Here is a 26,287-nt window from a genome sequence, read left to right on the forward strand (position 1 = left end):
TTTTAAAATGTTTTAGGGTACAATTTCAAAGAAATAGTGAAGCATAAAAGTCTATAAAAGAACAAAAGACAAAAGGACCGCATGCAAAAACTTATTACCAAAGATATCCATTTTTTTTCTACATTTCTTGATTGGACTTGAAAAACTCAAACTGATGTTCAGCAATATGTATGACAGGAGACTTAACATGTTACATATTTCACTGTCAAATGTGAAATGACAGTGGGTCTGCAAGAACAAAGAAACGCTAAATCTGAACATATTCCCTGGGTTTGTATGTTTTCCAAAATGATTCAGAGAACCCCAAACACATTTGTTTCATGTGCATGATGTTATAGGCAGTGTACAATGCACTCTACAGTGTTTTTGCACTAATTAATCATTTAAATCCTGGTCTCAGTAATATACATTACACTTGTATGGAACAAGATGAGGTGCCTTATTTACACTTTTCATGGACTGGAGAATAAACATATTGGACCTCCAGACACTGCAGAGTTCAGCTGTCTCAGTCACTGATGTCTGAGGATTCACTGGAGCTGGAAGAAGAAGGGGAGGAGGATTCTTGTTTCCTCTTCTTCTGTCTCTTGTGATGCTTCCCATGTTCCCTTTTGTTCTTTTTGCTTTTCTTCTTTTGGCTTTTTACTTTCTTCTTCTTCCTCCTCTCCTCTTCGTCAGATGAGGAGTCGGAACTTCTGCGTTTTTTTTTCTTTTTTGTATTCTCATCACTCGACGACTTAGACCTGAAGAGGAGAATAAAAATACAAATATGTAAAATGACCATTAAAGGCAAACGCGTCAGGTTTCTCAACACTGTATTATTTTGTTGCCTAAAATAATATCAGATTTTACTGAATTATACACCTCTTCACCAGCAGAGAACAAAAATATATATAAAACCGTGATGTTTAGGGTCAGTGTGGACCAAAGAACAGAAAAATTGTAGTTACCTCTTTCTTGACTTTCTGTCGCTGCTCTTCTTCCGTTTGTGTCTTTCTTTTCTACCATTGTTGTCATCGCCATGGGAACCTACACATATTTGTAAACAGTCAAGGCACTTTTTAATGGAAAAGTAGCTGTGTCTATATACAATGGAGAAAGAACTGGAATACAGCATTTTTCCCAGGAGATGTCACACCCAGTTTGTAATACTGCAAATGTTTAAATATTGCAATACTTTCAGCACTGGGCTATAGGCTCAATCATCATTGTGTTACCTTACTTCAGCGATAGAGTGTGCCTTAACAGACATTTATTTAAATGGAAATGTTTATGATTACAGCTTTTAAGTAGCTACGAGGAACTTTAAACGTTTCTGAAACTGTTGAATTTTCCATCTGATGATTATAAATGACTTGTAACAGCAAACGAGACTAACAATGAAAAATAACTGATTTCGGTGTAACACCGGAAAAGCCTGTCTTTGAGAATCCAACCAATTAAAAAGTAGCAGGAGATTTCTTTAGTAGGCCTATTTCTATTTTCATTAAGAACAACTAAAAGCTAAAAGGGAGACTAACAGACGGCGGCCGAAAACACAAGTAACCTCAGTTTTTTAGTCTGCGTTTGTGTTAGCCTATTTTCTTTTTGTCCCCCTGTACTTGGGTTTCATGAAAGGCTCTATAAACATCTAACTTCTTCTTCGTCTTATTATTATTATTATTATTATTATTTTTATTATTATTATTATTACTACATTGGTTGCTACAGCTAAAGCTTTGGCTGGTGACACAGAAACAGTGACACCCCGTTTAGCTCACGATACATCCAAAGTAGGCTATGTTACCGTATGCAACAGTTGAAAAGCAACGGTAACTTATTCTCTCATTGTAAATGAATGATTTTCTGTCTGAGCAAAACATTCATTACAACTATATGACTTCCCGGTAACGCCAACTCTAAAGGACCTTTACGACAGCAGGTGTGGTAAAAATACTACCGCTTGCATCTAAAGGGGCCGCTAGAATCAACACAAACTGAAAGTTCCACATAGCCACTTTTAGAGCAAAATAGAAACTGTATCCTGTATCAGCATCAGTAGAGAAACTAGTCATTAGCATTTCTTTTTTTCTCTCTTGCTGCTTTGTAACGAAGCATCACACTCCGGGTTGGCAAACATTTGTTTGTGGGGTATTAACATCAAGTTCCATGACTTATGACTGAGTACTGATGTACAAAGTTTTCTAATGGCCTTTTTTTTTTTTTATCAAATTCAAATTGTCCTCGTGAATGATCATCTTATCTTTTCTATAGAGACTGTATACTGAAAAGGCCTACCTAAAAAAAAAATCATGTTTCATGGTTTTTACCTCTACTTCGCCCCAGCTTCTCATTGCGCTGAGGTGGAGGTTCGTTGTCTTCACTCTCCTCGCTGCTGGTGCTGCTTACATCCAGAACAATGTCTTTCTGGGGGTCAACTCTGACAAAGTTTCGGCACTCAAAGGTCAAGTGGCCCGCTGAAAAATAAATGTCCAAACAGAATGAATGAATAAATATGACAAAGCAGGACAATTTTACATTTTAGAATTATAAACCTTCCAGCTGCCATAAAGAAATATAAATCAGTGCCCAGTGAATATTACCTCAATTTAAAAAAAATATTCAAGCATTTGATTATCATTTTACTACTAATACTCACTATTACCATTAAGACTTCTGGATTACATCTAATTGTAAGAGCCGCATACAATACTCACTGGAGCTTTGCAAGAGATGCTACCTTAACTTTAACAAGCCCACATTAACCAAAGTTAAAACACACACACACACACACACACACACACACACACACACACACACACACACACACACACACACACACACACACACACACACACACACACACACACACACACACACACACACACACGCCATCCAGCAGTCCTATTATTCAATCTTGCCTTCACCCTTTTCTCCCATTTCTCACGCTTTCCTGTACTGTGGTGCAGTTCCTGATTTTATGGGGCCAGGACCAGAATGGAGTCGGAGAATTACGCCAGCTCATATTGTTAATCAGACATTAGCCTACATGAACAACAGCTGCCACACATAAAAACAAAGAACTGAAAATGTAAATGCAGTTGATAAAGCCTGTGGGGGCAAGACTTAGAACTGATATTACCTCACATTACAAAGTCATTGTATCCACTTGCCCCCACTATCCTCACATTCAAATCCACTGAATGAAGTGAAATCTGTACAGACACACGCCAGATGGTACTGTTCAGACATGCTAGCATCATGTGATGCTCTAGTGATGGCAGTGTTGATCAGTTAGCTAGTCCATCACATTGGTCCAGACTGAATATCTCAACAAATACTGCATGGATTGCCATGGAATTTAATGCAGACGTTCATGGTGCCCAGAGGATGAATCGTAATGACTTTGGTGTAATGACAACTCCTCCTTTACCTTGTGATGGAACTTGTGTGTCAAAAGCTTTACTTACGATATCCACATTTCTTGCACCCAGCTCTGATGTTGTCCTTATTTGGACCTGTGAGATAATAAGTAATACGAGTGTTTTAGTGTTTAAAGTAGCCTAATTAAGTCTGTGTTACGTTATAAAAGCCCACGTGACAGTCCAATAACAAGACTATTACGTTAGCCTAGGTCACTATGTTCATTAGCTAGCTACATGTAGCTAAATAACTGCATTTTAAGTGAGATGTTATACGTCGGGATCTCCTTTAATTCCTATTAAAGCATTACGAATAGGTAGCTAGCTAGCTATGGAGTTTCGCTTAATACTTCTACTGCAACAACTAACAACAAACTAACGTTAAAGCTTTCCACTATGACGTTAACGTTACACTGGGGCACATTTCAGCTAACGCTGCTCATCAAGTGTAGCTAGCTAGCTAACGTTAGGCTTTATTACAGCGCTAAGGTTAGATGTAAACATTTATAAAGAAATAAAAATAGTAACACTTATGTCTGTTTCAATTGTTTAACAGTTTCTCGTGAGACGTGAAAGATATTTTTTCTATTATTAAAAGGTTGTTTGGTCTGTGTTCTAAAGTTAACGTTCGGCTAACGTTAAGGTTAGCATCACTTTGTTAAACCATATCGTTAATCTGTTTTCCATAGCTAAACGTTAGGTAGATTTCAACAGGAAACTCCTTGAGTCATAAATCTGAAAATGTAAACCTATAGACATAAATCAAATCTATAACCAACCAGGGGTAGCCATTGAGTTATCCATGGTAAAGCCGTGAATTTGAAGAGCAAACAACAGAAATTACACGAGTCTTCACTCAAAATAACGTCGGATGGAAACATTTGTTCTAGAAACTACTAGGTTCCGTCTTCTTCTTCTCTTATTTTCACCCCCATTTCACTCACTGGCGGCTTGCAAACCAAATTGTTGGCGCATTACCTCCACCAACTGGATTGGAGTTTGGCGCAGCAGCTTGCAACGCCCTTCCAACAACAGCAAATACATTTCAAGCCAGCTTTGAGCTGAAAATACAAAATCGTCAGCAATTACATTAAACAATATAGGCTACAACAGTTGAATCACGATGTTGAATCTGTGTTTTGCATTTAATTTCAATACAATATAGGCCTAAAAAAGCAAATGATGCAGGGTTTAGGAACTGTTAATGTGAAGAGGCAAAATGCTCTAAATCTGTTAGGTTTATACTATGAATTATGAATACTGTCTGAATCACTCAGTGTAAGGGGGTTTAGCTAACATATCTTTTTTTATTTATTGTTGGTGTATTTTCAATGTTTATGCTATATGTTTATTTGTTGGTGTAAAGGCACATGGGCATGGGTTGCCATAAAGAGTGATGCAATGTCTGCTGAAAAGTGTGATACATTAAAAAACATTAAATTTGCTCTTCCTGAATTGCCCTGATCCTTTCTTAGTTCACTTCAAGTTCTTTAATTTTTATGCAGAGAAGCAGTTGCTGGCAATGACAATCTTAGATGTCAGCCTCCCTCCAACAATGCTCATAAATATTTATAAAAAACAACCATGCAAGTAAAAACAAAATTTGAAACTAAGGCACACAACAGTGCAAAGATAAACTTTATAGATAAAATATACATTATACAGTATGTAAAATATAAAATAAAATAATATCCTGGAATTCATGCATCAGGTTGTAAAAAAAATGAATGAAGAATTTTTCAGAAACAATATTTGCCCATGCTTAATTGCTTTCCCAGTAAAGCCAGTTGTGGTTTTTGTCAGGGGTTAATTGAAGACAGCCAGAGTCAGACTGGCAGATGGAAAATGTCGACAGATGTGGGGCCCCCAGACTTGCCCTCATCATCATGTCTGTGACTGTAACACACACACACACACACACACACACACACACTCTTGGTCTTTTGATCATGCCATCTGCTTCAGTGACCGTTCTGGCAGAATTAATACTGCAATTTACTTTATTTACGGTATAAACTGTCGTTATTACAGTCAGTGTTACTTAATCAGATGATGCCTCACAATAACCTGCCTCACAGCTCTGAAGTTCCACTCAGCCAGAGGACTTTGATCTACTCCACCTCACCTTATTTTGTCTTGTTGTCACCTCACACGCTTATAAACACACAACCTTACTTTGTTTGCTCTATTTCCAGCCAGTGACCAGATGTATCCACGCCTTCTGTCATGTATAATTATCAAAGTCACAGAAAACTGAGGAGTTTTTTTTTTTTTTACATCAAATTATTCAAGGCATGATAAAACGAGATCTTTTGTAAACATTTTAGTACCTTTGTTTCATTATCAGTGTCTTTTACGGTAAGATTAGATACACAAATGACAAATGATACAATACCACATCTGCTCTAATGTTTCAAGCCCAAGTCAAAAACCTGCATACCACCCACTCACCAGTTAATAATATTTAGAATTACATAAATCATTGGTCTGTCTACATCAACAGAGTGGAAGAAATGCATACCACCAGTCTGCTGGTTGCAAATTAACTGTATATATCACATTGCATTCAATGTAATACAGTGTGACTGAGGGTAATCTGAAAGTGTAATTCCAGATATCTTTTTATAAGTAGTGTTTTTATTCACACATGCCATTTCATGTCTTAAAGTCACAGTCTGTGATCCAGATGTAAACAAAGGGTATCCAAAAAACAAAGCACAAAGTTGAGGGATATGATTTAGAGGCACAAGGATCTTTTGGTTGCCTGGCTTTGTTAACTCCAACTCTGGATAAGCAGTCTTGCAACGCTAGATTGTAACTGCTTGTGTTTAAAGTGATTCAACTTGCCTAGTTGTAACACTTGGTACTCATTATTACTTGTCAGTTCATGGTACTCATTATTACATGTCAGTTTATTGTAAACGTAGAAACCTTTTAGATTTTTGTAGAAAAGATGACTCTCCATAAGCTGATTGCTGATTAGCAGGTGGGTTTTACACTTAATGCTTTAATAGGAAAAAAGTGCCTCGGAACACACCAAAGCGTGACTTGAGCGTACGTTCTGCGCGTGTGCAAGACGTAATACGTCTCCATAACAGCAGGCAGCACTAATCTGTATTGTCACCCAAAAAATGAAAACCGGCAGCTGATTGGATGAACGCATCACGTGGGTCTGGTTTCTCTGGAATTTCAAAGCCAGACCATCATGGCGGCTCGTTCGGAATATGATCTCATATTTTACGAAACAGTTCACCGAAACGTGTTTCTGAAAACATTTTAAGCGAGAAATAGGCCATGCAGTTGCTGAATCTTCATTTCAGATCAACAAAGGTCAGTTTAAAAGATTTTCGTCAGATTTTGAGAGACTCTAGTCACGCTCATCCCGCTCGTCATTTGCGGGTTAGCACTCCACCAATCAGATTGGTCATTGAGTCCGACTGCCCACCTTATGATTCACTGACTGACGACGGCACAGAACCCACCGAAGAGACTCGAGTCACTGACCTCGCCAGACTGTCTGACGGCCAATAATTGGGTTGGTGAGTCAGGGCCTTAAGCTGAAACTGCTCCAGATCAGGTTTACTATGCAATGATGGTTACCAAGGTGATCCAGCTCAGTTAAAAGTGAACTAACCAAATTTGGCTAAGCTGCTAATCTTGCCTTGTGATCCAAGCCCTGCATGGGCATTTAAGGAGGGCCTTATTGGTAGCTGCTGACAGGCTGGTTCACAAACTTGTCTACTACATGTCTGCGGATGTCATAAAAAGCCTCCTGAAAAAGATAAGACAAAAAATTCCTCACTTGCTATGCTATTACTATTTTCCTTTCATCATACCTGAGCCTCACTTCTACACTCTTTGTCCTCCATTTTGCCATCTGTTAAGGTCTAACTTGATAAAAAGAAACAGCAAAGGTGTATTTTTGTAAATGTGAAAACATTGAGCAAGTGAATCTCCAGTGAAAAGCAATCACACTGTATTTGAGATGCTAGAACAACTTTGACCATGTACCTCAGAGTTTGTTATACACCTTCTACACATGATTAAAAAAAGACATTAATATGGTTCTGCAAAGTCTTCCTCTTTTTCTCTGCAGCCTCTGTGCATCACAGCTGAAAGAGGGATTTTTTTGTTTCCCTGGTGCTACAAACAAAACCCAGCTTTTAAAAAAGTTATGGATGTAAGTGTCACAATGAGATACTTATAGTTTCTGGGAATTTTTCTTGACTGAAGTTAGATTTGAAAGTGATGCAAACAAAACATTTCCAGGAACCCGTTATACTGCATGAGCCTGAGAGACAGAAATTCTTCCTCAGGGCCAACAAGCCCTTATTCACAACTTCTGCGATGAGACGCTGATATTGTTAAACAAGAAACCCAACGTAAAAATGCTTAAATGCAATCGATAAGATGACAATAATAGGTAAATGTGCAGAAACAGATGAATCATGATCATGATGAATGTGGTTTTTATTTCTTGATGGGATTAATGTAATCCTCCAACTGAGATGAACCATGTCATTTACACACCAAGGTCAATTCATTGCAAAATGGCTTTGTAATGTGTTTATGAGCAAAGTCGAAAACAAAAGATTGAAACAATATGTACTCCACTGGGACGCTCTACAGTCAATTAAACCTAAAATGTATTTCCTTGTTTGCCATCTTTTGCACGCACTCAGATTCATTATTCACATCTCCGTGCCACAAACACACGTCAAAGACATGGCTTCAAACTGGAACAAAGTACTCTGGTGGTGCCTTGAACCTTTTTCCCAGCCTGAATGTTGTTGACACCCAGTTGCATGTTACCCTAACAATCATCTTGAGAACTGGGCTAGGGGGCAGCAGGATGTTTAGGTATGAGGGACATTTTCCTACAGAAAAAAAACACAGTGTTCTTGAGCAAGAGGTTGAAACCATTTGTGCTCACTCATCTACATCAATTAACATGTTTTCATAAAGAAAGACTAAGTGTAACCAGAAATGCAAGTGGCTCTGTAAGGCTATACGTACCCGCAGCAGTGCTTATCAGCAGTTACTGCAGGTAAAGATGCTGGGAATGTCATTGATTTTACAGGTATGTGCTCATAAAGCATTATATTTGGACACAGTATTGTTCAAATTCCAAATTTGACCTGATGATGGTGTTAGATGAAAAGTTGAGGGATTACCAAAGTTAATGTAATTCATCCTTATGGGGACATGAAAGTGTGCACCTCATTTCTCAGCAATCCATCCAGCGGTTGCATTTCACTCAAAACCAAAAATGTAAACTTCATGGTGGTGCTAGAGGAAACATCAGCAACAATCATGTGTGTAAAGAGTGCCAAGAGTAGCAGAAAAAATAACAGCTATATGTTGCCTCAGTAGCGCTTATTCTGGCTCAGTGACGGTTGAAACCTTTATTTTGTATAGTGGTACTTTATTCATCTATTGTGAAAATGCAAGTGTGGACTGTGTGATGAAGCTCATAGTTTAGGTTTTTTTTTTAAGCCAAGGACCCTTTAAATGAAAGAGAGACGGAGCAGGGACCACCTACTACATACAGTATATTGTATAAAATGAAGTTGCATGTTAAACTGGGCCTACAATAAGGTGTAGGGCGGCCTAAAGCCTTTATACATGTATACATTTTTTGCTATTAAAATAGCCTAATAATAATTGGCATGATTTTATAAATCATGTTTTAATGTTAAACATACATGTGGCACAGTGAATCCTTAGGATTAACTGTGTATGTGGATGGCCTTGAACTACCTGACTTATGGGCCAGTTAGCAGTGGGGATTTCTGTTTGCTAATACAATTTTGGATTCATGTTAAGACTTTTTAATTTTTGAAAAAACTTGTATTAACAATAATTTGGAGGCCCCCCTGCACTGACTCTGAGGACTTCCTAGAGGCCCAGGACCCCCTGTTGAAGATCCCTGGTTTAGGCTACTTACTGTAAAACCCATGGAATGACACATTTCTTAGTGCATACAGCCCTCTGGGTGGTCCAGTGTGGTCCTCAAGTAATGTCAACCCCGTGCCTTATTGGTAATCCATGCATGAGTGTGTGACCTGAATGCCTAAATTGTAAATGAAAATGAATACCTCCAAGCCAGCTGAATGAAAGAAGCTGTCCATTCTACAGCAGTTCTCCTTACTCTGCTAACAGGCTTTGTCTGGTCAGCACCTGGCGGACACTGAGGATGCTGCGGAGGATGTTTTTGGACAGAGGCCTGCCTAGGAAAATAAACCTAAGTCTGACCTCAAGCGCCAGTCGCGGAGTCTTCCAACCTCACCACCTGACACAATGTTCCTCCCACAAGCACAAGCATCACGCCTGGGTGGCCATGTAGGAAAAGGGAAATCTCTTTGGCGTCCTCTCAGAAGGGAAAACAAAAGCTGTGAAGAAGAGCAATATTCAGATTTTATGCTGTTCCAGCACTCTGATTGGACTCATTGATGTGTTAACATTAATCTTCATTTACTTTGACTCCAATTAAAAACGTATTTGGGAATAGTTTTGCACATTGTTCTTTCACTGCAGGGCTATGTCTTGTGTTTCTGCCTGGTCTTGTCCGAGGTCTTACCAGATGAGGCAAATAGCAGCTGGAATTGATTTGTTTTGAACGATACGTCTGTATGCAGTAGGAGTGTGGTTGCTCTCCTTCACCCCCTCCGCCCTCCCACCTCCGTTCCTCCCTCCGGGTTCTCTCTCTCTCTCTCTCCCTCCCTGAATCTTTCTGTGCGTGTTTGATAGCTCCTGTAATGAAGGGTCTTTGATGTGGAGGAGATCTAGGGTAAGCAGAGTGCTTAGTTGAGTGGGAGTCGAGGAATGCAAGCAGGTACACCACGGTTGTGTGTGTTGATTGAAACTCTGTTCTCTCATCAGACCACGCTCGACCATCCTGAATACGAACGCATCTCACTGGCTTTCAACTGTTTCTGTCTTTCCGCATAATTCTGGATTTCATTCAACATTTAGCTCATCAAAGTACAAGTTTATTTTCACATGCTCGTCTTTGTAATGTACAGCATCTACACACTTGTTTACTACCCTGCATTCCATAAACCCTTTGTCCCACTTTGACTCCTTTGAAACCAATTCAGAAATTTCCTGCAGCAAACTACAAAGCCCTAACCTGTGTGAGCTGCTGACAGACGTGTCCACAAAGGAACGAGAGAAAAAAACAAACACTTTGATACGATGCATTGTGGAGGAAAAAGATGGGCAGCGTAGGGAGGGAAACAGGCCCGCTCTCTGATTTGATGGATATTTGTGACGCAAACTGGTAAAAAGGTGAGTGCTGCTGGTACTGCAGTTATCTGTGAGTGTCCAAATAAGTGTGTTCCCCTCTCCTCCTCAGCTTCTTCCTCAAACAAAAGATGCAAGCCAGATCTACAAAATGGTAGTGGTGGAAGGAAAATAATTGTTTTATTTTTTTTATCAGTCATTCGTTACTTCTCTGGATTCCTTGGAGGTAAGAAACTTTGTCCGCCATTGTTTCAGAAGGAAACAAGAAAACAGGAGAGGCAGAAGAGGAGTAAGAAGAGCAAGGTGGAGAGAACTATAACAGTGTTGGGAAAGAGAAATAAGTCTGATATACTGAAGAGGTTTTAAGAATCAAAGGCATGATGATACTATTGATGTGCTTCTTTCTCACTGGATGTGGCTGCGCAGGTGAGTCAGAATTTTGTATTTGTGATGTTGCTAAGAGAGCGAGAAAAAGGGCGAAGGTTAGCAAACCAACAAACATGAGCAAATATTTAATGTGGTCAATGTGTGGCCATGAAAGCATTTTTTCATGACTTGATGTCAAATGCACACAGTAACACTGGAGCCATAAGCCTGGATATGACTTTAACTTTTTCATAACTTTTGGTCTGAACTCAGACATAACAAACTATAGACAATTATAACACATCACAAAGAGGCAAGGCACAGACACACACACACACACACACACACACACACACACACACACACACACACACACACACACACACACACACACACACACACACACTCACACTAAACTCCATATTTCCTTTATGAGTCTAATTAAAAATTAAGAGGGGCCCCTTCTCAAAACTTTGAGACTGTTTGATGTCGAGGTAGCAATCTCTCCCGTAGTTTCTGTGAGCCGTCTTGTGTTGGGACGTGGGTCTCTCTGTATTTCACTTGTAATTGTCCCCCAATGGAGTTGCATGCCAGCAGTAAAACCTTTTATGACTGGCCGTCAAACTGTTCTGAGATGGGATCTCAGTCACCAGCGTTTCACATTAAAAGGGCTTACATCATTTATGGTACCTCTTTAAATTGATGGAGATATATTCTTCTCCTGTCTTGTGGATGTCACTCTGTGATTGTGTGTGTTTTGGGGAAGGGGGGTTCATTTTTGTTTCGAGGCCAAAATAGATCACAGGCATCATTGCAGACTTGGTGTAGTTGTTCCACCAGTGCTGTCTCTGTTTTTATTCTCTCTCTGGCAGTCCGTCTGTCTCCTCAGTCTTTTTCTTTTTTCCCTGGATGTCTTACTCTCCCTTTTATAAGATTCCAATCTACAACTTTGATCATCAATATTCTTGGCCTAATCTCTCTTTCTCTATCTCTTTCTCTTTCTCTTTCTCTTTCTCTTTCTCTTTTCTTTCGCTTTCTCTCTCTCTTATTTTTGTCATATCTTAAAAATAAGTCATTTTAAAAGCCATCTTTTAAAAGCAGGGAAAAGATTTTGGCTCTTTCTTTGAAATTGTGGTTGTGTGGTCTGGCGCCACCCACATGTACATCCTTGCTTTGACAACCTGAACCTAAACATTTTCCTCCAGGAATTGTAATCTAGATGCAAAAATCTGGCTAACTACTATAATTTACAGAATCTACAGAATCGGTTAGAGGAGCCTGGCATAAGGAAGGGGAGCAGAGGGGAGTACAACATTTGTAATTTACTTTTAGGGGAGTCTGACTCAGGATCCAGATGCTGGAGGGAGGGAGTGCTCGTGTCTGTGAAGAGGTGTGTGTAACTGTAAACCAGTGTGGTCTGCTGTAGGTTCTTTACATATCAACCATACAGGGCAACCCCTGCAAGAAACGTCTTTATAAGAACTCAGGAATCCCAAGTCACTTGAATGTTCTTCCATTCTGTGAGGATTTTTTTAAATATTATTATTATCATGCTTTTTTTGAGACAGTGAATATGAGATAGCTGTACAAGACCAAGGATCGTCTAGTCTTAAACCCTATCATCCACCAGGACGACCAATTCTTTCATTGTTGTGGTGGTTTGGGGGGATTTTTCCTTTATTAGATAATTAAAACAGGGCATCAGTGTTACATGTTTCGTGCTGTACCCACTAGAATGCCAATTGACACTTCATCAAGGGACACGGGGAATATAGACTTTCAGTAAGGGACTCCAAGGAAATTATATAATTATATCTGAAACCCCTCTAAAGAACTTGTAATAGTTTGTTGCTTTTTGATATCTTATATTCTGGTACTCTGTTCAGAAAAGGAGGTGGTGTAGAACTTGGATTTACCAAATTTAATACAATGACAATGTCCTCCAGCTTAGGTCTCATTGACAATTTGTTGATGACTCTTTTCTCTTATGAGCTTTTCATTTACTTTATTTGAATTAAACAAAACAGCATCACCTTAGAAAAGCAAACTCCCGGCAGAGTAGACAACAGCAAAACAAGAAGGAAAAGATATAGCCCAAGTGTAGAATTTCCTTCCACAGTAAAATATTCACCATTCGAAAGAGACGTGACACCTATATACTGTATATGAAGCAATGGCTGTCATAGATTCAAAACAAACAATATACTGTTTTTAGCAACAGTTAGTATTAGTCCTCGTCATGGGTTATGATTGTTCTTTACCAGGCTGGATAATTTTAAGATTCATGAACAGGTGCTTTGTTTTGGTTGGGTAGAACAGGAAATCAGTTTGAACGCACCACATGATGAAGAAAAGCCCCCCACTGTATGAGTTCCTCTGCGTCGTGATCTCAATAGTGTACACAAGTCACCATCTGCTACACTATAAATATCCCATATACACTTGCTCTCCATTATAGGCCAGGAAATGTATATATACAGTAGGCTATACTGTATATATTCTACAAGCAGAGACTCCACACGCAGCATGTGATTTATTTCAATGGATCATGGTTACTTGTAGTCATGATTGCTTTGCTCAGGGGAATAAAAACATGATATATGTTTTTGCTGTTAACAGGAAAGTTACATATCTAACCTTTGGAGGTAGGTAGGTGACAAATGTTGGTCCTTTTTAATACATACAGTAGATCAAGTTGGAAATATTATGTATAACCTATGAAGAAGTGGCTTTAATTTTAGATACTTTATGTTTGAAATCAGAAATTGGTTTCATTACTGAAATGTATATAACATATACATTGAGATTGAATTTCTTAAACTGTTGTTGTGCTCTGCTTTGTTTACATCATTCTTCTAAATTCCCAGGAGTTTGCCGCCTTCCCACAAGCATTAAGCATGCCATATAATCAGCCAGCAAAGCTACTAAGCACTGTTTGGTGGATGGATGATCCACACTGAGACCTAAAACAGCCACCAGGTGTTTACACTTGTTTTGCAGGAAACTAATTTGACTTTCCCAACATAAGATAGACTTTCTCTCAGGGGCAAACCCATAACAAATGGAGACAGACAGGCCTCCACAAGATTTCCTACTCTTTGCGCGTTGCGCATTGCCGCTGGTATTTCCAGTTCATGCGGTGTGGGCCGAATCATGTGAGGCCTCTTTACCAAGATCACTGCTATGATTTTATTGCAGCCTTGATTAGGCACATGTGACTAACTGCAAACTCCTGTTGGCAACGGGTGAGCGGTTGCCTGAAGGCAGAGGTCTTCCAAAGCAATGAATTGTAACAAGATTCAGCCTCCCGGGTTCACGAGGCAAGACCCGTTCCTCGGGAATTCGATTCTTCTGGCCGAGTGGAACAAAGTTGGACCAACTCACTTCATTTCACACATTAACTGTTGTGTTTGCGTAAAAGAGAGACTTTTTCATTCTGCAGGCAGTATTCCGCAGCCACTACCTCACGGAAGAAAAATGCAAAACCCGCTTCACATCCCACGGAAAAACCAGCCAAGACAACTTGGTGAGGGAAAATTTTGGGGTCTTTTAAATGCAAGAGGGGGGAAATGGAAATATGACCATTTTCCTGACATGAAAAGCAGAGCACATCAAGACTCAATCATGATATTTTCAAGAATAGCTTGGACCTCGTTCCCTTTCTTCCCTTGGACTGTTTTTCCAAGGGATGGGGGGGGGAGAAATGGAAAAAGACACAGTTATGATTTGTATCGTGATGGATGCCAACACAAATTGGGTAGCCATTTTTTTTCTCTCCCTGTTAAAGGCTGCTGCATGAAAAAAAGACCCATTTTACAATTACCACATCAAAGGACCATTCACATTCCTATCACACTTCAGAGTGTGTGTGTGTGTGTGTGTGTGTGTGTGTGTGTGTGAGAAGGAAGAAGGAGAACTAAATGCAAGCAACCTTTTAAAACAATAAAACGGGGGTGGTGCATTTTCAGAAATCAAAGTGAGTAGAGGGGTTGTGATGCTACATCACTCTTGTGTGGTCCCAGCTTCTCTCTCTCTCTCGCTCTCTCTCTCTCTCTCTCTCTCTCCCCCCTGTCTCTTCCTCCTCTCACATTTTCTCTTCCCTCTTTTGTGGCTCTAAGCCTATGAGCTGGCGTGGGCACTTCCTTACTACACACCCAGCGGGGCTTTAAAAAGGCAGGGCCGGAGGTCTTAGCAGCCACACACACACTTTCTCTTTTGGTCTCGGTGTACTGTTCTGAAAGCTGGCTGTGTCAACCTCTCCAGCCTCCAGGTCGCTTGGATTAGAGATGCAGACGCCACATTGCAGGACCCCCAATCTCCTGCTCATCCTTCTGGGCCCCGTAATGTTGGCTGTGGGCCGGGCCGCTATGAAGAGCCAAGGTGAGGAGACGACAGACTTATTATTGCTGCCTGTGGTTGGGATATTAGTAGCACTTTGTGGGCAGACAAATGGACGCGCAGAGGGACTCAAGCAGGTAACCTCAACCTGGGAAAGGGTGAGTATGTGAGAACAGACTGTGCTTGAGAACTTCAACTGCATTCATGAGCACAAACACAGGTGTGTAGGTGTAATGAAGAGTCTGTGAAAGTGTAGATGCACAGAAGTGCATAAGTATATTTTTGCCTGTGTCTACCTGTTTATGTAAAATGTGGGATGGGGTGTTTGCCTTTCCATTGTTTTGATTTGTGGCAGGAGGGATGTTCCTGTTTGACCTCCTGCACTGTGACTCTCAGTAGGCATGAACGGATAGAAACCAAAGTGTCTTCTTGGCTATTTTTATCATTTTTGTCACCACTTAAGAAAACCTCCTCTCTTGTCTAACCCCAGGCAAAATATAATTCAAAGTGTCAGAAAAAGACGCAGAGAGATGCATGAGTGTGCAGGCACCCACAGACACACTTGAATTCACTTGAAGCCTCTGTTTTCTTTACTATTCTACGCATGCAAACACCATACACCCACACGTACACAATCAATATCACACCTGATTCCAGTGGTGGAATGTAACTAAGTACATTTAGTCAAGTACTGTACTTAAGTACAAATTTGAGGTACTTGTATTTAACTAAGTCTTTAATTTTCATGCCAATTTCTTCTTCTACTCCACTGCATTTCACAGAGAAATATTGTACTTTTTGCTCTAAAATATAATGTTTTATTATAAATTACAAACCCAACAATATATAGGCCTAGAAGTACAAGCTGAAATGATTAGATGATTAAACACTTAGTTGATTGACAGAACTGTTTTGATCGTTTACAGTTTCTAAAATGTGAGGATTTTTCTGCATTGAGTACTTTTACTTTCAATACTTTAAGTACATTTTCCTGATGATACTTATAAACTTTTACTCAAGTAACATTGTCAATGCAGGACTTTTACTTGTATCAGAGTATTTTTTACAGTGTGGTAATAGTACTTTTACTTAAGTAAAGGAACTGAACACCTCTTTCACCACTGCCTGATTCCTACCTGCAAAATCTCTGAGATCAGCACATATCCATCTTAAATCCCCACATACCCATCTCATTCTCCATCTATGTGTGTGTTTCCACGGAGAAGTGCTGTATGAACTTGAGCGGGAACCAGCCTATTGGGATGCTCAGGCTAGGGCAACACTGGATGCTGCGCTGAAACTCCGCCCTCGGGAGCACCAAGCCAAGAACATCATCCTGTTCCTCGGCGACGGTAGGTCATGCTATCGTTATGGAATATATTCCAACAAACATTCAACACTGACTTGGTTGTGGTTGAAGTTGGAAAAGCTGCTACTTTCAGCCTCAAGCACAAATGCAGCTCAATATGCAATGCAAGTCAATGCTCAAGTGTGTCATTTACACTGTGTTTGCTGGCTCAGAATGGATTGAGGGAACGTGATTGGTAGAGCATGCGTGTGTTTGCCAGGGCTGTTGAGCAAGTGGTTGTAATAAAACTTTGGACATTCTTTAATCATTTGTTCAATTCAAAATTGATAATGCGGACTTGACCAGAAAGCTCGTGGAGTTTGTGTGAGTACTGACTGAAGAAAAAAAGGCATTTATCTCTTAGAGAGGAAGAGTTCACATCTCCAACCATTACTGGATCCCTTTAATCATGAAAGTGATTTTTTTCTTTAAGTAGTTTTAGCTGCATAAACTTAAAGTTACACTGATTGATATGTTTATGTCAACAATGGATCACATGACAAAGTGGAATGTTAAAGGGGTCACTTGCAGTGACCAACCCAGAGACTCCTGACTACAGTTTTGGGTTTACGGAGCAATTTAATGTAAAGGTAGGAACTAGCTTGTTAACATAATGAAACATTTTGCAGCTAAAGAGCCAGATATTGCCCTCAGGAGTTGTTGGAAACCAAAACAGAGCTAGGGTGAGAGTGAATATTGTACTTGAAACGCGACTCTAAGAGATTGCTAATGTTGCAAAGCACTGATTGGCACAAACTGTGCCTATTTTGTTGTTAAAGTAGGACAACTTATTGAACTTTGCATTGTATTTTTGTGTGAGTGCATTTTCTTCCTCACAAAACATTTGCAAATGTGAGCTATTTTATATTGTGCATTGTTTTCATCCAAGCTTTCTTGCTACTACTAGCAGTCTTCTTCTTCACTGCCTTTGTTGTTACATTGCTATGTTTGTTAGCAGCATGAACTGTCGATCAGCTGAATAGAGTGAAACCAACTGCAGGATGTGAGTTGCGTCACCCGTGTGCTTGTGCATGTGCGTGCAGTATTTAAACAAAATGGGGACCTATGCGTAAAACGTTGCGCCATAATGTTATTAGTGGTCAACAACTTCTCAGGGTATCTTTAAGGTGGCAGGGGTTGGCTGTCTACCTGAAGATCCACTCCTGACACCCTATGTGTCCGACTGTACTGACTACCAAAGGGACAATTATGGGGAAACTTTCCATCTGGATTGGATTTGATTGGAACAGTTTTCACATTAAATGTCTCTGGCGTGGTATATTTACAGCTGGGGAGGCAAGAAATATTTTTTTTGCATAGGGGATCTATTTAAAGGCACAGAGATTTAAAAGTGTTTTTTCCTTTTAACTACTAGAATATCTGCTTTAAATCAGACCTACTAAGTCACATTTCTGGGTGGTCGAGGCTGAGTTTTCTTTGTGCATCTCTCCAGAAATGCCCTGCCCAGAGCATGTTTTCAGTTTTATGACTGTGATGTTAAAGGGAGAGTTAAGTGCACCACTGTGACGTGGGCTTCATAAAGTATGGTTTTAAAAGTCAGGGGTGAAAACCAATAGTGGACCACAGGAAGAGATAAAACAGGTCCCTTAATAGAAAATCTAAATACATATACTCTATGCTAATATATATGCCAGATAGTGACATAGCTGAATCTTTAAGTATGTTTATATATTATATGTTCTACCAATAGTGGTCTGAATACTTGCCTGGTAGAGTCAGTGTTGGTCTGTGTGATGACTTTGTTTGAAGATGTGGTTATCCTAGACAACCAGTGCCTTAAATGCCCTGTTCATTTGTGGATTCAGTTGATGTTAATGGCCTTGACGTGCTTCCACTTAGTTTGTTTAGAGAATTATTGAATTATTTTTTCCCCTTCAATCTGACAGTTATAGTTTGAGCTTTTCAAACAAACACATTTAAATATTTTTGGTCTGAATTTTTGAAACGTTCACTAACTGGACAGAGGGCAGTAAACCTTTACATAATGTGAATACATTAAGAATATAGATTTCTAAATCATTGTTTCTTCAATATGTCCATACAGTATCAGTGACTTTACCTGTAAATCATTGTCTCTCAGGGATGGGTGTGTCCACGGTGTCAGCTGCTCGAATCCTGCGAGGTCAGATGGAGGGCGGATCAGGGGAGGAGACAATGCTGGCCATGGACACCTTCCCATATGTGGCCCTGTCAAAGGTGAAAGTACAATACTGTTAACCTTTAGCTCATCAGTCATTATTTACAAACACAAATGAAGTTGTGCTACAATACAATTTGTAATTTGAAGGTGGCAGTAGGGTTTCATCAAATAACTTTTTTTTAATGAACAATTTCCTATTTCTCAGAAATAAGACTATTTTATAATGTTCATAATTAATGTACATATGTATAGCTTTACCCCTTAAATATAGATTTGTTTTTTAAACCAATTTTAGGGAATGGCAAAGTAGTAATTTAGCATGTGCATATGTTTTTCAAAGTTTTTTGACATTTTTCAGTCTCTGCACTCTGTGACCCCTCTGTTAATTGCTTTGTCTCACACACACACACACACACACACACACACACACACACACACACACACACACAAGAGAGAAAGGTACCGCATACTACTGTAATACACTTGAGTATGTTATTCAGGCATGTGTATGTATGTGTCTGTGGTTGCTTGGTAAATCAATACATTGTACACACATGGAGAGAGTAGAGTAGATGAATACACAAGAAGGGTGGGTTAGTGTGTGTGTGTGTGTGTGTGTGTGTGTGTGTGTGTGTGTCCATTTTTCACATGCTTTGGTCTTTACACAAGTTTCATCTCGCCTCATACATTCCCGCTTCAAATTAAGTACTCAAACCTTTGTGTGAAAATTATTCCAAGGGATTTTGCTATAAACAACACTTCAACTGAAAATGCTGATATTGGGATAGAAACATTAAAAACAGCAGAAGTCAGATAAAATAGTTTTCAGCTTCATGGCCAAGTATAATCCCTCCATTATTGTGTGAGTGTGAATGAGTATTCAGTGTATTTGGTGTCTCTGTGTTCTAACCTATAGAATAGAGATGAAATTATACTTTAAACGTATGTTTATTTCCTGCCCTGCCCTTTAATGGTGTTTGCGCTTTTACTCCACAGACCTACAGTGTGGACAAGCAGGTAGCAGACAGTGCTAGCACAGCCACAGCCTATCACTGTGGGGTGAAGGCCAATGCTAAGACAGTGGGGCTCAGTGCTAACGCAGTAGCCTACGAGTGTAACACCACCTTTGGTAATGAGGTCTACTCAGTACTACGCCGTGCTAAAGCACAAGGTAAAGCCACTAACTAGCTTGGTAAAGTGTAGCTAGTGTGCTGTGTATTGGAAGGGTCATTTGGTTTGAGTCACATTACTATCTCAAGATATGCAATGACCATATCTGCTGTTGAATAAATTATGAGTAATAAAACAATCATCTGATAAGCTTGTTCCCTGCTACTTTAGCATCACCAGTTCAATGTTCACAATATGTCTAAATAAGAGATCATTTCAAATTGGCCTGCATTCACGTTTGTGCTTATAGTCATGTACTGTATGTCACGTGCACAAGGTATATCATTTGTGTGCAACTGCCTGTGTGTCCAGGCATGTTTATGATTCATGTGCGAGAGATCATTAGTGTCCATTATTAGAAATATTATACTCACTCAATACTCCCTATGTGTTGCAACAAGATGTTATACGTCTTTGTGTCAACGCACTACATGGTAGAGTCAAGATACAGTAGTTAAACATACCTGGATAGCTATTATATTGTATTTCAATGGTACTAAAGTATTTCCCATTAAGCCATAAAGCAATACAGTTTTTATTATAACCACGTTTATTGGAGCCAGTACTTTCTTTTTAAAGGTAAACAAGGTTGGAGCCAAAATAGCAAAGTTTCCCAAGGGCAATTTGATTAGGGTGTTAATTGAATTATTAGTAGTTAGACCAGCAAACACCACAAAATAAAGCCCATGTAGAGAGTAGTGATTTCGATACTTCACTCATTTATTGCCGCAGAAACAAGCTTTTCTAGAGAACAATATGTTATATGGTTAACTGGAACCTCCATAACCCCCTACCTCTTCCACTGGGATTCATTATTTAGCCAGGAAAGACTGCGGGACTGTGGCTACACTCATTGAACTGAGCCTGTTATTATTTCTTCCTCCAGAGCAGCTCTATGTCCAAGAACATTTTGAATAAGTAAACTTCTAAAGTGCATAATTAAGGTCCCACTGTCATTTGTTCAACAAAAAACTTTCACATTGTGTGTGACTGCCTAAACAGTTTTACCTCTGATTTGGGTGCATCTATGCGTTGTTCAGGTAAATCAGTTGGTGTAGTGACCACCACCCGTGTCCAGCATGCCTCCCCAGCCGCTGCTTATGCCCACTCTGTCAGCCGCAGTTGGTACAGTGACGCAGATCTTCCTTCCAGCGCCCGCCAACAGGGCTGCGTCGACATTGCAACCCAACTGGTCACCAATGTTGACATTGATGTATGTAAGAACAATTCTGTTATGCACTTTTTATTTTTAAAAGCTTAATGCATTTTCATTTTCCATCTTGAGCATCAGGACTCAGATTATTTCTGGTTTAAATTGTAGCCATATAATCAAATAAGTATTAATCAGCAGTTCTGTGAAATCAACAGCGCTCTATTAGGGCAGTATAATTCTTCAGTACCATGACCACCATAGGCTACCAAATATAATGATCCCATTCTGTCTGGTTTCTTTTTAAGGTAATTCTGGGGGGAGGGAGGATGTATATGACCCCAAAAGGCACTCCAGACCCTGAGTACCCTACCTCCAACTCTCGCAAGGGGGACCGCAAAGACAAGAGGAACCTCATTGACGTGTGGCTGAAGGCTAAACCAGTAAGATTATTCAACATTGCTTTTTAATATTTCCATATATTTTAAGAAATAAGTCACAGATTCAAGTGTCTTCTGGTTTGTTTTTCAGAACAAGAAGTCGCACTATGTTTGGCACAGAAAGGAGTTTGATGAGATTAATATTAAAGCAACTGACCGACTCATGGGTGTGTATAGATATGTTAACCCAGGCAGAAAAGCAACAACAATGCATGCACATGTGATGTACACACTCACACTCACACACACACACACACACACACACACACACACACACACACACACACACACACACACACACACACACACACACACACACACACACACACACACACACACACACACAATGTGCCACTGAGGTGTTGACAGATAAACTTCTTATCTAAGTTACGAAACCTTTTCAATGGCTCAGAAACAAGAGGATTCCAGTTAAATCAGCTAAATCCCTTGCTGTGACGATGCATAACAGTAATACAGATGCAAAAGAATTGTTACCGTCTTGCACAGTTATAATGCTTTCATGTATGTTACAGATGTGTACTGTCTGTAATCTTTACTACATATAAAAGTGCTCCTACATGTTTCCCTAAATGGCCGCAATAATAATTCTTACTATTAGGATGCTTGGAGAATTTTTTTGATGAATGGAATGGCTTGTCTGAACATTTTAAATGTCTACGCAGAACCCCTGTAATCAACTTTTCAAAATAGAAATAGTATATGCAGTAATTTGTGATTCATTAATTAGTAAGTGGCATTCGTGATTTTAGAAGCAGCTTGGATTTTAACTGTCTTCAGTGTTGTGTTTTCTCTGCTCTTCTCTGTTCTTTAGCTTTGCCAGTTTAGATGTAGCTCAGCATTACCACCCTACAGAGCCAAAGTCTTATTTCTTTTGATTCTACAGTGGCTTGAAAATATTGTATTCTTTTCGGTGGTTCCAGGTCTGTTTGAGCCTAAGGACATGCGGTTCGAGGTTTTCCGGAACAGCACACGTGACCCCTCGATTGTGGAGATGACAGAGAAGGCCATACAAATCCTCAGCAAGAATCCCAAAGGGTACTTCCTGTTTGTGGAAGATGAGTACTATATCAACGATCCTCTAATAGAAAATCTCATTAAGCTTGTTGTTATAACGATCATGAAGAATTATGGTCATGGTGGTTATTTATACCTTGAGGCACTTTTACTGTATGGTCCTTAGGCCGTTTAAATCTGATTGTACATGGCTGTCAATGTAAAACAGGGAATTCATTTCAATTCAAGGTTTTTAAGATACTTTTGAAGAATCCAAGGCAAATACTGCTGCTACTAGCTTCTGCTGAAATGAGTCTAGTTGATGTGCACTAGTCAGATGTTTTGGGCCAAGTCTAATTCACTTGTTTTGTGCTGGTCTGTTACGAGGGAGAATTGATCATGGCCACCATGATGGCATTGCCAAACTGGCACTGACAGAAGCTGTGATGTTCGACCAAGCCATTCAGCGCGCTGCACAGCTAACCAGGGAATCCGATACTCTCACTGTGGTCACTGCTGACCACTCCCACGTCTTCACCTTTGGTGGTAACACACCACGAGGGAATCCCATCTTCGGTATGGTTCAAAACACTTGGATTCAGTTGGCATGAGAGTCAGCCTCAGGCGCATCAAATTTACAAAGTGGATTTGTATTTAGATGCAAACCATATGTGGAAAATAGCATATAATGACTGTGAATGAGTTTTTAGACATTCATATATGGAGGTTTTTACTCAATATTTAAGATTGTGGTTACGTCACTTGCAAGTTGAAAGCTTCAAATTTGTATTTGTCTCATAAAGTTCACGTGAGTCTGTGTACTTGTTTTGCCTCTATATGAAAACATACTGTTACTGTATTATTTATTACTCACCCTCATTTTTTGTCATTTAGGTCTAGCACCAAAAAAAGCCGATGACAAAATGCCTTTCACCAGCATCCTGTACGCCAATGGCCCTGGTTATGTCCATATAAATGGAACCAGAGGGAACATCACAATGGTGGATTATTGTAAGCAGAAACTAATGTCTTTCAGATGTGGCACTCGTATATGCTGATGTGTATATAGACAGCGTGAACTGCTGTGGTTACGCCTGACTCATGCCTGGAAAGCAAAGATCAAATATGATGAAATTAAATTATGACATTCACTGTGCTGTCACTGTGGCCTTATTGTGTACATGTAATTTTACAGCTATTTGTATTTCTTTGTGGAATACTGGACACCAATGATCCAGTTCCTCCTCCTCCTCCTCCTTTTGTTCTGCACCATTCGCTTTAATCATTGCATGAGTGTTTTCAGTATAGTTTAAGGTGGAAATACCTCTATCCAGGGATGAAATACCTTCTAAAACCCCAAATTTGTCTTTTTGAAAGGACCGACGTCACTTTATGTTTTTGGAACCACTAGTTAAGTCTCAAAAGTGCACAGTCAAATCAACTGGCACCTTAAGTAAACGTGCAATGCAAGTGAGAGATTTATTTCTAAATCCAGGCTAGGCTAAAACAGTATTGCAACATGTTTTAGAGAATAGAGGTATGATTATTTAAAGATAAGAGTTCTAACAGATTCTTTGCAAAAATCAATCCACAATGATGCAAAAGCCAAGCCACCAAAGACTACACTCTGTTTACATCATAACTTCAATAACACTTTGGTATCCTACTTGTTTTCCACTTTTGAATGCCAGTATTGTTTGTTTTTTGGGGAGGAAAAGTTGTGGAAACTGTCAGTACACTTACTTTTGTTCTTACTCAGTACAAACGTCAGGCAGTAAATGCTATAATTTCATCAAACTGACTTAAATTACCTTCTGGGTTTAGAAGATGTTGTAATTAAATTTAATAAGGTAAATTACAGCAGATTTGCAAAACAATTTTTTTTATGGGCAACAGCCACAAAAACATCTATGAGGCAAATGTAACCTTTAAGGTATCCAAATGTGTTCTCTGGATTTGAATTGACAAACAAAGTGAATACAGTGCTGTGAGCAAACAGTGTCTCACTAAATAGTCTACTTGTTTGCGAGTGACACAGTCACTGTGAAGAAGGAAGTTAATCTGGACTGAAATTGAGGTTAATTTATGATGACATGGTCTATAAAAGCATCTGTTTTGTATGAACAGTTGATGATCCAAGCAGAGAGTTGGCTAAAACAGTGGGTTACATTACATCTACTCGTTTCTCTCCAGATGATGAGGAGTACATGCAGCAGGCTGCCGTCCCATTGGATGCTGAGACGCACGGCGGGGAGGATGTGGCCATCTACGCCAAAGGCCCAATGGCTCACCTGTTCCATGGGGTGAAAGAGCAGAACTACGTGGCACACGTCATGGCCTATGCTGCCTGCTTAAAGCCCTACACAAACTGCCCTCCTCACCCCCACAGTCACACCTCGAGTGGCTGTGTAAACACAACCTCGAGCCTCCTATTTGGCCTGCTTAGCCTCCTCTGGTTACTCAGATGACCCCCAAAACACACACACACACACACGCACGCACACACATGCACACACCCACACACACACACATCAACACAAACACTTACACAAACACATTGTATGCATGCAACAATAGAGACACTTGATGCACTAAACATTCTTTGGGCCCTATTTTAACGATCTGAAACGCAAGTATCAAACGTAAAACGCACGTAGCTTTGTGGGCGGATCTTGGGAACTTTTGCTATTATACGTATATATTACACATAAATGACTCTTGCGCCCGACGCAAATCTAAAATGGGTTGGTCTGAAGTAGCTAGGTGTGGTTTGGGCGTAACGAAACCAATTACCAACCATAATAAACCAATCAGAGCGTCATCTCACATTCCCTTTAAGAGCAGGCGCGCTTATTCCATGGCGGATTGCTATTATGACGACGGATTTGCCTGGTGCACGCCAGCGGGAGCTGTCCAAGATGCGGCAAAGTAATAAATGCCCATCTTGACCGGGTGGCAATGTTGCTGCTCCACTAGGGCGCATCTCCTCAAGTCTGGAGAGGATTGCTGCAGCCATGGAGCGTGGGACTCCAAACGCACCACCTGCAACTGTTGTGCCCCTTCCTCCTCCCCCCACTCCATCTCTGTCCACCCGCTCCACCAGGATCGCATCGCGCATTGCCACTCCCGGACCAGATTTCGGCGGAGTGTCCAATCCCGCCGTAGAGGACTTAAGTCTCCTTAAGTCCTCTAATTTTCCCCATTTATGTCATCAACACATCTATGATTCATGGAAATGTTGTGTAAAACACAACAAGCCACAAAGAATGCTGCGGCTTTTTAAGGACTGTACTGTAAAGTGCCTCCTGACCGATCCAAACACCTGAAGTGCATTTTCAGTAATATTTTTCTTTGTAATTATGTATGGTTTGCAAAAATGGGAATTGCTGCGTCCGTGTAGATGACAGAAGCAAAGTGTATGCGCATTGTGCACATGCTACATTATGGCCAAGCGTGCGCCCCTGACCTTAGACCAGGTTTTTCCTGGTCAGTGGCAGAATTGTTTTCTAAAATTGCAAAATAACATCAGGGAACATTTGCACCTGAACACGCCTCCTTTTTTCACTGAACCGCCCGCGGGAGCGCAAATAGATTCCTTAATTTACCGACGTGCGTCTGTGGAGGGAAAAGTCCGCTGTGCGTCGGGTGCAAAAT

The 26,287-nt window shown here is 40.1% G+C and overlaps 2 protein-coding genes across 2 annotated transcripts; one reads left to right on the plus strand and one right to left on the minus strand.

The window, feature by feature from the left end:
• Positions 1 to 449: 449 nt before the first annotated feature.
• On the minus strand, positions 450 to 4,349 carry srek1ip1 (SREK1-interacting protein 1). The gene is made up of 5 exons (XM_028587685.1): positions 4,181 to 4,349; positions 3,450 to 3,497; positions 2,310 to 2,456; positions 951 to 1,029; positions 450 to 743 (listed from the first exon to the last, which is right to left on the minus strand). The coding sequence occupies exons 1-5, from the start codon at positions 4,203 to 4,205 to the stop codon at positions 509 to 511; spliced, it is 534 nt and encodes a 177-aa protein (XP_028443486.1). The 5' UTR covers positions 4,206 to 4,349; the 3' UTR covers positions 450 to 508.
• Positions 4,350 to 14,087: 9,738 nt separating this feature from the next.
• On the plus strand, positions 14,088 to 25,101 carry alpi.1 (alkaline phosphatase, intestinal, tandem duplicate 1). Its single transcript, XM_028587741.1, has 12 exons — positions 14,088 to 14,538; positions 15,276 to 15,392; positions 16,577 to 16,702; positions 18,800 to 18,915; positions 19,856 to 20,030; positions 21,070 to 21,242; positions 21,488 to 21,622; positions 21,711 to 21,786; positions 22,561 to 22,695; positions 23,018 to 23,209; positions 23,528 to 23,644; positions 24,827 to 25,101. The coding sequence occupies exons 1-12, from the start codon at positions 14,295 to 14,297 to the stop codon at positions 25,099 to 25,101; spliced, it is 1,881 nt and encodes a 626-aa protein (XP_028443542.1). The 5' UTR covers positions 14,088 to 14,294.
• The last annotated feature ends 1,186 nt before the right edge of the window (positions 25,102 to 26,287 follow it).

Source organism: Perca flavescens, chromosome 9 (genome assembly GCF_004354835.1).
Source record: "Perca flavescens isolate YP-PL-M2 chromosome 9, PFLA_1.0, whole genome shotgun sequence".
Classification (NCBI taxonomy): domain Eukaryota; kingdom Metazoa; phylum Chordata; class Actinopteri; order Perciformes; family Percidae; genus Perca; species Perca flavescens.